This window comes from Lissotriton helveticus, chromosome 1_1 (assembly GCF_964261635.1).
Source record: "Lissotriton helveticus chromosome 1_1, aLisHel1.1, whole genome shotgun sequence".
Taxonomy (NCBI): Eukaryota; Metazoa; Chordata; class Amphibia; order Caudata; family Salamandridae; genus Lissotriton; species Lissotriton helveticus.
Window position 1 is genome coordinate 445056896 of NC_136057.1, and position 12168 is coordinate 445069063.

The 12168-nt window shown below is 46.4% G+C and overlaps 1 protein-coding gene across 3 annotated transcripts in view; it reads left to right on the forward strand.

The window, feature by feature from the left end:
- Positions 1–12168, forward strand: part of SMC1B (structural maintenance of chromosomes 1B) — a 2760606-nt gene that overhangs the window by 972239 nt on the left and 1776199 nt on the right. For all 3 annotated transcript variants that reach the window (XM_078673832.1, XM_078673834.1, XM_078673833.1), the window contains one exon: positions 8633–8715. In XM_078673832.1, the coding sequence (XP_078529958.1) occupies positions 8633–8715 (83 nt within the window). The remainder of the gene's footprint in view (positions 1–8632; positions 8716–12168) is intronic.

Sequence of the window (12168 nt, forward strand, 5' to 3'; positions counted from 1 at the left end):
TCTCAGCAGACAGAAGTCACTGTCCCACGAATGGGAACTGGACCAACAAGTTCTCAATGACATCTTCTCGGCATGGGGGAAACCACACATAGACCTCTTTGCCACCAGGGAGAACGCCAAATGCCACAGCTTCGCAAGCTGGCATCCCCAACCGAGGTCACTAGGAAATGCATTTTCCATCGCATGGCGCAACGTGTTTGCGTACGCATTTCCGCCATTTCCCCTGATAACCAGAGTCATTCGGAAAATGAAAATGGAACCCTGCACCTTGATTCTCATTGCCCCATACTGGCCGAGACAGCATTGGTTCACGGACCTCCGTCGCCTTTCAGTTCGACCATCAATCCAACTACATCAACATCCCTCTCTTCTCTCAATGTCCAAAGGCCAAGTACTCCACCCGAATCTGAAATCTCTCAGATTATCGGCATGGCACCTGAGTACCGAGAGTTCTGTCACCTAAACATCCCGCAGGAGTGCAAGGAAGTCCTAGCTAAGGCAAGAGCAGTCAGTACAAACAAAACTTATTCCTTGAAATGGCTTTTGTGTTTGGTGTACAGACAACAATATCCATCCCTTCAGGATCACTCCAGAGCAGCTACTGCCTTATTTACTACATCTGGCACAAACAGGACTTGCACATGCCTCCATTAGAGTACATCGGGCAGCAATCTCCCGCTTTACGAGGACTTCAAGAGGTCCCTCACTATGGTCCAACAGGCTGATAAAGCAATTCCTTAAAGGGCTCTATAGATCTTTTCCAAGGCCAAGACGTTTACCACCAACATGGCACCTTAATGTCGTACTCAACCAATTGATGAAGCATCCATTTGAGCCCATCCATAGGGCTGATATCAAGTACATCTCATGGAAAACTGCACTTCTTTTGGCTTTAACATCAGCAAGAAGAGTCAGTGAGATACAAGCGCTTTCAATACAAGATCCTTTCATGCAATTCAGAGAGGACAGAGTGATTTTAAGAACCAATCCTCGCTTCATTCCTAAAGTCCCCTCGGACTTCCATCTAAATGAACCGCTTGTACTTCGCTCATTCTTCCCGAACCCCTGTACTGTGGCGGAAAGATCTCTTCACTCCTTGGACCTCAAGAGATGTCTAAAATTTTATCTGGACAAAACGAAACATTTCAGAAAAACAAATCAACTTTTCATTGCCTTAAGCAGACCTAGAAAAGGCATGCCACTCTCTAAACAAAGCATTTCCCGATGGATATCAGCTGCAATTACTTTTTGCCATGACAAAGCCGGACGTCCATTACATTCCACAGTCCGAACGCATTCCACAAGGGCTGTGTCCACATCGGCAGCACTATTCGCTGGAGTACCGATTCTGGACATCTGCAGAGCAGCGACCTGGAAATCGCCGCATACATTTACCAGGCACTACTGCCTGGATACGGAACTGATGCAGGATGCAGCTGTGGGCCAGGCTGTACTTAGCCATCTATTCCAGTAAGATGAGCCTTCCTTCTTCCCACCGTCCTGCAAAGGTATGCACATTTATTTACTTTATTCCTTGTATTACTGATGGTATCTAGTCGCATGATATGTTTTATCTCAGACTAATTGTTATGTTCCATCGCAAATGTGCATAATGTATTGCTTGCTATTCTGATTCAGGCATGTGAATCTATGAAAGACACCCATAATACTAGATAAGGAATGCGTTACTTACCTGTAACAGCAGTTATCCAGTATTGGTGTCTTTCATAGATTCACATGCAACCCTCCCACCTCCCCAGGAAGGACTCATCTCACTCCAGAACACATATTACGTCTACCTAGCTTGGTGCGTATGAAAATCTGAGAGACTGAGGCTCCTGGCAGGGAGGTTCTAGAGGGAGGTGGTAGCTGATTGGCTACCTTCAGGATTTTGGTCCTTTTTACAAAAGGACATAGATAGGCTACTAAGGCAAGGCCTTTAGGCCTACTTTTCTCTATGTATGTCTATAGGACATTACTTTTCTATTACCGGGGCTCCCATCTCGACGACGGGGAATGATTCAGGCATGTGAAGATTCCAAGATTTTTCACCTCTGATTTTGGTTGGGGGACTTGGCCCAGTACTTCTGGCCACCATGCAGATGGCCATATGGTGGGTGTCCTTCCTATACCAGTACCTCAGTCTTATTCCCATTTAGCTTGAGGCAGTGGTTTGACATCGCCAGCCACCTCCTCTAGACACTTGGCTAAGCAGGTCGCTGCCTTATCTTTGTTTTGGGATAGCATTACGATTAGCTGCGTGTCGTAGGACACTATAGACACCTCATGTTTCTCTACACATTCTGCTACTGGTCCCACATAAAATTTAAGAGCGTGGGACTCAGAATAGATCCCTATGGGACCCCTTGGGGCAGAGGGTAGCTATCATACAAATGCGTCAGTTGGGTAACTTGGAAACTCAGTGTGGATAGAAATGCTGTCAGCCACTTCAGAGTTTTTCTCCTGATGCCGCAAGCCTCTAGTCTTTGTAGTAACAATGGGTGCGAGACGGTGTCAAACGCCGCGCTAGGGTCCAACAGGATCAGCGCGGCTGTTTGCTCTTCATCAACATATTTTCTCAGTGCCTCTGTCGCCATTAGTAGCGTTGATTCTGTAGAGTGTGCCATTCTAAAACCTGACTGAGAGGGGTGTAGTATGTCGTTCGTGTTGATGTGGTCCACCAGCTGTTTGTAATTGTTTCTGCGATTTTAGCCACAAATGGAAGTAGTGAGATAGGTCGCAGGTTGTCTAGTATTGTATAGTCTAGTGATGTTTTTTCCTAAGTGGTCTTACGATGATGGCCTGCTTCCATTTCATTGGGACTGTTCCAGTCTGGAAGGAGCGGAGAGTAAGCTCAGCGATGTACGGCAGGATTATGTCCATCCCCTCCAGTATCCACCAGAAAGTGCCTTACCTAAGTTAGTATCTTGTTCTTGGTAATTGCAAAGTCACTTAAACAGACAGGGAAGCATTTTTTGACGAGCCATTTGTTTTTTTTGCGAGTTTAGATACCATTAAAACCATAGCAAACTACTAAGCTTCATCTGGCTTTAACTAAAGAATAAGTTACCCATTCATTTTCAAGATTTCCCTTGGAAATATAACTGTTTACTCACTCAAATCTAGAATGATGAGAAAATACCAATCTGAGCTTGTCAAAGGGCAATTGAAGCATACGAGCAAAGCAGCCAGTCAAGGATTCAAACACTTCCTTTACCCCTTAGTGAATCAGCTGTCATCTATCGTGTTTAATTGGATCAAGCGTCTCATTGGTAGCTGTATGACAACCTCAATTCCTTGTTTTCACCCTCCACACAAATCCTTTCAACTTGGTCTTGCTCTTTCTCATAATCAAGCTAGTGCTCTTCTAACCAAAGTTTACCTGCTTCGAATCCGTCTCCGGCGCCGTCCCCGGCCCGTGATGAGGAAGAGGTTCAGGTGGATGTGGATTCAGTGCCTGCCGAAGAGCCGAATCCGAACCCTCCACAAGACCAGCCTGAGGGTTTGCAGCCTCCCTTTCCAGCCCCAGGCCAGGACCCATCGGCGTTTTTGAACGCTATGTATGGCGTCTTTTCAAGGGCGTGGTACCCCTCTGGCGCACTTTCGGGTCCCATGGGTCCTCTGGCTTTCAATCTAGGAGTTCCTCACTCCTACCCTCCTGCCCCATTTATGCCCTATATGCCGGCTCCGATGCCGCCATGGCAATACCCGGCTCCGCTGAGGTCGTCGACGCCAGTACCGGCGCCGCCCGCTCCAGATCGAACTCGAGAGCATCCCGCTGGGCCATCGGATTCGATACCGACATCGATCCGTCGGAGCCATTAGTGGATCCGGCTGCGAGGCGTGTTAAGGAGAGGTCCAGAAGGGAAGCTCAACGCCTTTTGGAAGAGCGAAGGTATATGGAGTCCCATCCTGATGTGGAGGAAGGTGAAATGGAGGAGGATTGTTTTGATGAACTGGCTGACGTAGGTAGCCTGGATTTCTCTCCGGAGTGGGAGTTGCCATCGGGCTCTGATACACCTTCTAAGGACGTCCAGCCTTATCATATGGTAATGAGGAAGGCTGCGGATCTTCTTCAATTGACTTTGCCAACGGTGGAGTTTAAATCCAATCTACTCACCGAGGTTTTGCATTCACCTAGTTCAGTGGTAGAACCATTGCTTCCGTTTAATGAGGCCTTAACGGAACCCATTTTGGAGGTGTGGAAAAGACCACTGTCAGCTCCTGCAGTATCTAAGAGTGTGGCAAGAAGGTACAGGGTTGCGCCTGAAGACCCAGCTTTTCTGACGTCTCATCCATCACCTGAGAGTCTTGTCATTCAAGCAGCCTGTTCGAAAAAGAATGTGAGTGCTTTCCCTCAGGTCCCCTGTAAAAAAGAGGCAAAGAAACAGGATCAGGTGGCTAAAAAGACCTTCTCCTCTGCAACCATGGCGTTGAAGTCGACTAGCGCCACTTGTCTGATGGGGAGGTATGTGCATGCCCTAATGGATACTATGCGTACTTTAGCTCCTAAGGTCCCTCATGCCAACAGGAGGGATTTTGAGGAGGTAGTATCGGATGCACAGGCAGCGGCTCGCCAAGTGATACAGAGTGGTCTGGACACTGCCGACTCGGTGGCGCACATTATGGGCACTGCTGTAGCCACTAGAAGATCAGCTTGGCTAAAATCCTCAGACTTTTCGGCGGATGTTCAGGCTACTTTGCTGGGTCTGCCGTTTGATGGATCTGGTCTCTTTGGGAAGAAAGCTGATACTGCCCTGGAGAGATTTAAAGATAGTAGGGCAACTGCTAAATCTTTAGGTCTCCAGATCAGAGGTTCTTCGACCAACAGGAGATTCAGGGGTTTTGGTCGCTCTTCCTTTCGGAATTACCGACAAGGTCAGCAGCAGCAACAGCAGCAGCAGCAAAATTCCATGTACAGATCGTACAGGGGAAAGCAAAGAGCGCGTCCTCGTGGACGTCAAGCCTCTTCCTCCTCCACCTCCTCCAACCCCCCAGCCACAGAAAAGCAGACCTAGATCCGCCATTCAAGATCATGTGGGTCCGGTGGGGGGCGGCTTACCCATTTTCTACAGGATTGGAAATCGGTTACATCAGATCGTTGGGTTCTCAATCTTGTAGAACCTGGGTATGCCCTTCCTTTTCTGGAATTTCCTCCCAATTACCCTCCTTGCCAAGGTTTTTGCACGGAGGAACATCTGTTGCTTCTTCAGGAGGAAGTGCAGACTCTATTAAGAAAGGGTGCAATAGAGGTGGTCCCAGAGCAGGAAAGGGGTCAGGGATACTACTCCCGGTATTTCTTGATTCCCAAGAAGGATGGCAGACTTCGTCCAATCCTGGATCTCAGGATCTTGAATCTCTATCTGAAACAAGAGAAATTCAAGATGCTCACCCTTGCTCAGGTTCTTCAAGCGCTGCTAGAAGAAGACTGGATGGTGTCGCTCGACTTGCAGGATGCGTACTTTCACATCCCAATCCTGAAGTCGCACAAGAAGTATCTCCGTTTTACGGTGTGATCGCAACACTCTCAGTTTGCGGTCTTTCCGTTTGGTCTTACTACTGCGCCTCGAGTCTTTACCAAGGTGATGGTGGTGGTGGCAGCCCATCTCAGGAGGTCGGGGATTCCTGTATTCCCCTATTTGGACGACTGGCTGATCAAAGAGGAGTCGTCAGAGAGAGTGCTCCAACATCTGCAGGAGACAACCCAGTTGTTGTACAGGTTGGGTTTTTCGATAAATGTACCCAAGTCTCACCTGGTGCCCTCCCAGCGCGTCCTGTTCATAGGTGCTGTACTGGACACAACTGTATGTCGCGCATTCCCTCCTCCTCAAAGGATTCGCGACATACAGGAAATGATACCTTTGTTTCACAATGGAGCGGTCGTTCCAGTCCTGAAGGTCCTTCGTCTGCTCGGTCTGTTGGCTTCCTGCATTCTGTTGGTCAACCATGCACGCTGGCACATGAGGGCGCTCCAGTGGTGCCTCCGCAGGCAGTGGTATCGGCACAACGGAGATCTCAGGGAGTCAGTGAGGATCTCCAGAGAAGCTGCGGCGGGTCTGTCTTGGTGGGGCGTGGAAGGTAACCTGTCTCAGGGGAAGCCTTTTCAGCTGCCTCCTCCGGTGGCCACAGTAATAACGGATGCATCCACTCTAGGGTGGGGTGCTCATCTGGGGGATCTGGAGGTCAAGGGTCTTTGGTCTCCAGAGGAAAGGTTGCTTCACATCAACCATCTAGAATTGCTGGCGATACGTTTGGCGCTCAAGGCCTTCCTCCCTTCCCTTCGCGGTCGGTCGATCCAAGTCCTGACGGACAACACGACCGCGATGTGGTACATCAACAAGTAGGAAGGAGTGGGGTCGCAGTGTCTCTGCAGAGAGGCTCTGCGTCTCTGATCCAGGGTTCAGGACCATCAGATTTGTATGATGGCGAATCATCTGGCCGGAGTTCTGAACCTGCGTGCAGACTTCACGCGGATGTGGTTCGTCACGTCTTTCAGATGTGGGGGGCTCCTCAGATGGACCTGCTCACTGCCTGTCATTCTGCAGTCTCCAGTATCCGTTGCAAGGAGCCTTGGGGGACGCGTTTCAGTTGAGTTGGGGAAGTCAACTCCTTTACGCGTTTCCTCCCATACCTTTGATTCCTCGGGTTCTGAGGAAGATTCGCCAAGACCGGTCCCAAGTCATATTGGTCGCCCCGGACTGGCCAAGAAGGGTGTGGTATACGGATCTTCTCCACCTCTCCTCTCACCCGCCGCTCCGTCTCCCTTGCAGGGCAGACCTCCTCTCTCAAATGGAGGGGCAGGTTCTACACCCCCACCTCCAGTCATTACACCTTCATGCCTGGAGATTGAACGGGGCAACCTGAATTCCTTTTCTCTCCCACGAGATGTGGTGGATGTCATTCTTTCAGCTAGACGTGACTCCGCTAAGTCCATCTATTCATATAGATGGTCTAGATTTGTCACCTGGTGTGGAGAGAAATCTGTTGACCCTTTGAAAGCCCACTTATCTGATGTTCTCCAGTTTGCTCTCTTTTTGGCGCAGCAAGGACTTGCTGTTGCCACAGTCAAGGGTTATCTCGCGGCTTTGTCAGCGTTTCTATGTTTGCCGGACCAGCCGTCTCTTTTCAAATCTTCTGTGGTTTTGAGATTTTTGAAGGGTCTCGTTAATAAATTCCCTCCTACTCCCTTTATTGTGCCTCAATGGGACTTAAATCTTGTTTGAACATACTTGATGGGTGCTCCCTTTGAGCCTTTACACAAGTGTCCTATGAGGCTTTTGACTCTTAAGACAGTCTTCCTCGTTGCAATAAACTCAGCAAGGAGGGTAAGTGAGCTTCAAGCTCTTAGTTCCAAGCCCCCTTTCTTGACCATTCATGCTGATCGAATGGTTCTTAGGACCAGGGCTGCTTTTCTCCCTAAGGTGGTGACTCCTTTCCACCTTGGTCAATCTATTACCCTCCCTACCTTTCATCCTCCCCCACACCCTTCCAAGGAGGAGGAGAGGTAACACCGCCTGGACCCTAGGAGGGCGGTGAGATTTTACCTGGACAGATCTAAAGACTGTCGTGTGGATGATCAGCTCTTCGTTGGTTTTGCTGGCTGCAAAAGAGGAAGAGCGGTTCATAAAAGGACTATTTCAAGATGGATCATCCTCTGTATAAAGATCTACTACTCTTTGGCTGGTAAGGATCCTCCAGAGGGTATAAGGGCTCATTCTACGAGGGCTAAGTCGTCAACCTCGGCTTTGTCCAGAGGTGTTCCTGTAGAGGATATTTGTAAGGCCGCGACTTGGTCCTCCCTCCACACTTTTGCAAAGCATTACTGCTTAGATGGTGAGGTGAGGAGGGAAGGCCACTTTGCGCGCTCTGTCCTCCAGGTTATCCTGGTATAGCGGAGTGGACACCCTCCTCCGGGAGTGGGGACTGCTGTGGGACTCTATTCACAAGGTGAGGAATCCACACAGCAGATGTATCTATCAGAAGAACAAGTTACTTACCTTCGGTAACGCTTTTTCTGGTAGATACAGTATCTGCCTGTGGATTCCTCACTGACCCACCCGCCTCCCCGTTGTCCACTCTTCTATACCAGAATAACTGTTTTGTATTATTTCAAATGTTTTCATGCATTGACTTCACACTGTGTGTGTTACTTTGACTATCGTGTACTGTGTATGCTATGTATATTTCTACTGTCATTGGTCCGTCTGTGTGCCTCGAAGGCACGGAAAAAAGGGCGGAACTGATGTCATCACACCGGCGTGGGCCTATTATAGGCGTCGGTGACGTCAGCGGAGTCGCGTGCGATGCCGTGTCTCTATGACGTCCAAGTCCACGTCGGCGCGAGGCTACGAAAAGAATTTCCGAATGTTGCTGACGCAAGGGGGATATTCACAAGGTGAGGAATCCACAGGCAATACTGTATCTACCAGAAAAAGCATTACCGAAGGTAAGTAACTTGTTCTTTGTGTAGAATCAGCACAAAATGGTCTGATCCAAGCTGAAGCATAGTGGGCATGTGGATGAGAATGGATTGTGCATGAGCTGCACCATGTGTATGAGTCAAAATGTAGAGAGGCTGTAAAATGGTATAAAAACATGATTGTGATGAATTAGTAATTTCTCTTTTGTTTAGGGAAACCATAAGCAGAACGAAGAACAAATTAATGATCACAAAAAACGAATTGAGAAGTTGGAGGAGTATATCAATAAATGCATGTATGTTAATATTTTTTATAACTACCCTTGTTTTATATTTAATTTATGAAATTGAGTTTCTGTAAAAGCCTGAAATAGATTGAATACTAATTTAAATTGTCTGTGTATGCTGCTTCAAATTCTTTCTAGTGATTATGAAGTCTTGCCTTGTGGAAGATCAAAACTACTTCGTGTTAGTTCATGCTATTCTGTTTTGTCTGCCTAGTTACATACATTTAAAATCTACATTTCTTAAAGTCCCTTCATAAACAGCTGGGTGTTTATCTGTATAAAGGACGTTCTTGGGGGCCAACCACCCCTCCTTTTACCTCCAGTAAGTCCCACACAGTGGGATTGCTCAGAGGTCTTTGGAAGCCATTTCCCCCTTTCTCCACCACTGCAAACACGGCTCCTGGTGCACTACTGGTTGGAATAAAATCCACTTAACTCCAGAGGGACCTTGGGGGCCAAGAAGCCCTCAGGGTACCTCCTGTAAGTCCTACACCGCAGGATTTTTGAGAGCTGGTCGGAGACCCACCCCCTTTCTCCACCACTCTGCAAACGAGTTTTCTACTTGTAAAAAACTATGGATAATTCAGTGAAAAAAAACAAAGTTTACAGGGACGTTATAGTTAGGAATTAGCATTTAAAAAACGTTAGAAATTCACTGAAAAAAACAAAGGTTACAGAGACATTATAGTTAGGAAATGGAACCCAAAAAACCTTCCAAATTCACTGAAATAAGAAAGATTACAGAGACGGTATAGTTATGCTCAGATTTCACTGGTACAGAACCAGTGAAATTCAGCCGTTATAGTTAGTGAGCTAGCTATAACTTGCTCCCCTCCAGTGCACTAGCTAAGACCTAACATATTACGTCACTCATGACAGGATCAGTGAATATATCTCTCTACATATATGTATATATATATATATTACCACTCATTTTTTAGCTCTAGTGATAGATTAAAGGAACACTTTCATGAAGGTATTATATTCAAACTAAGAAGCAAGCAGAAAGACTTCATCACACTTTGGAGGAGTATTTGAGGTAATTTACTGATGGCACACCGATAAACTATAAGGGTTTGTTTCAGACTGCTGATTTTGTGCCTTATAGCCTAAGAATTCTTCTACCAGTTTAGCTTGTTTTTGTCCTTTTCTGGATTTCCTCCCAGAGTTAGTTTCTGAAGCAGAGCCAACTGAAGAGGTTTCCAGGCAGCGAAGATTTGTTCTCTTTACTAGACAATACTTCCTTTTTTGCTAAGCCCTGCACACTATGGCCCTTTCACCATTTTACGTGTCGTAAAATTCTGTCTGATGTTTTACGCGTGTCATTAGTGGACACCAAATAAAAAAAAACAAATTTATACAGTTTTGTGTCTCGCCTTTCACCAATCATGTTGGAAGGGGTTCCCGAATATATATATATATATATATATATATATATATATATATATATATATATTTTATTTTTTTCAATCTTTTTTATTTACTTTGCTCAAGGTCTCATACAAAACATGGCAGTGTTCCAATAGCTTACAGAAAAACAGCGTTACATTGTACATTCAAGGACAGAATCTGTAGTAACATGGGCTGATAGCAGCAACAATACCCCCTATCCCACCCCACCCAAGGGTTTCCAGAATATATTGAAAGAAATATGCAGTTCACACTTCTGTCATCACCACCCGCTGTACACTGTTACTTACAAAGGTTTTGACCTGTCTGACCATTTTCTGCAACCTGCTTCTTGGGTTGACATTCCTATAGTTGTTCTCTAAATGTGTTTCACCTCCATCTATTCAGATCTAGTCTTTTGTACTCTTCCCTCTGAGTGCCTCTTTCACATTTCACCTGAACTTATGCTTCTCAGTCCTTTACCCTATACATTTCACCCAACATTAAATCGAGGTTACACCACCTGTGTATTTCGCCCGCATTTCTGCTATCTGCCCAATGTCCTCTGCATGTTTTTTGTTTTAGCATCATGCTCAGTCGTCCAATCACATAATAGCACCACACTATCTGACTTCTGGTTTATACGGGTTGTGATTCTTGTGACTCCTTTCTTCGCTCCCCTGCATAGATTTTGGTCCCACATTAGATGGAATAGAAATAGCGGTAGCAGAAGCAGGACTGGTGGTGCCGCTTACCATCAAGTCTAGTTTGAGTATGCTGTACCCTGAGTTGGTGGCCACGGCCTGGATTCAAGCTGTGTACATGATGGGAACATGCCAACAGTAAACTATGTTTCTCAGTAGGCTAAAGACTCATGTGAACTGGTGGCCACCTTGGATCTTCAGATGTTACTTCCCTTTTGGTGCTCAGTGTCCTTGCTAGGCAATTATGCTACCATGGTGCTTCAGCTGGATGTTGTTACCTGGATATTTGTGTTAAGCTTTCGAAACTTTAAGTTCCTAAAGATTTGTATTGTGGACATTTTGGTTTGCACAGTATTCTGCTATATGTGATTTAAAAACAAGTCATCAAATGAGAGGGACGGGGACTTGGTAGGTCCAGCATACAGGCCCCTAATCCATATGGCATGAACAGAAGTATGCCGTTCCTAAAGGGGACTTGGAAGTGGCAAGGAAAGCGAGGAAGGAGGGTTAGAAAGCAGGTGTTCCTGATATAGAATGGAAACTAAAAAGTGGAGTAGCTCCAATAAGGAGCAAGGTCCCTCACACACCCCAAAGGATGTCATGCGCCTCTTTGGGCCGGTGCTACAATGCCCCACGGACTCCACAGGGGGCTCTTTGCCAGAGGTCTTTTCAGGTTGCTTTCGTGAAGCTAAAGAGTGGTGTAGTGGCGTCTGGGTAGTGAGTAGAAGTGGGAAACAAAAAGTGATTAAAAAAAAATAGCTAGGAGGATGCAGAACCAATTGTATTCACTGGATACCTCAGCTACCAATAAAAACAACTCACTGTCAAAGTCATAGCTGATGATGAAAATTATTCCTGCTGCAGCTCAAAGTGTCGTGTGTAGGGTGGAGCTGGTCGACATGTTTAATTCCCCTCAATTGTCCAAAAGGATCAACGGAATTTCTTCAGGACCGGGGGATCCGCATCTACTCTCAAAGGGACGGTCAAGAAAATGTAGAGAGATATATATATATCGCATCCCCTATAATGCGGACTTGTATCATCGTCCTATGTGAAAGTGAAAATATAAAAAATAGTCTACCTTCTGGAGAACACCTAGAAGGGGATGTGGATATGACCCCAACCGTGACGTCCACAAAACTCGCTCTTTGTGAGGGAGGGGCAACTTTGCGCAATGTCTTCCACTGCGTCAGACCTACTCACGTGTGGATTTCGGCAGAGGTGATTTGAAAACAAACCTTGAACTATTCCTTCTGTGCTTGTTTGAACTCCAAAGACTTGCAATGTATGTTTTGCTAAGCGTTCCTATGATGGAACAGGGTGAATTCTAAAGACATTTCACATTTATATAAATATCAATGCACTTAAT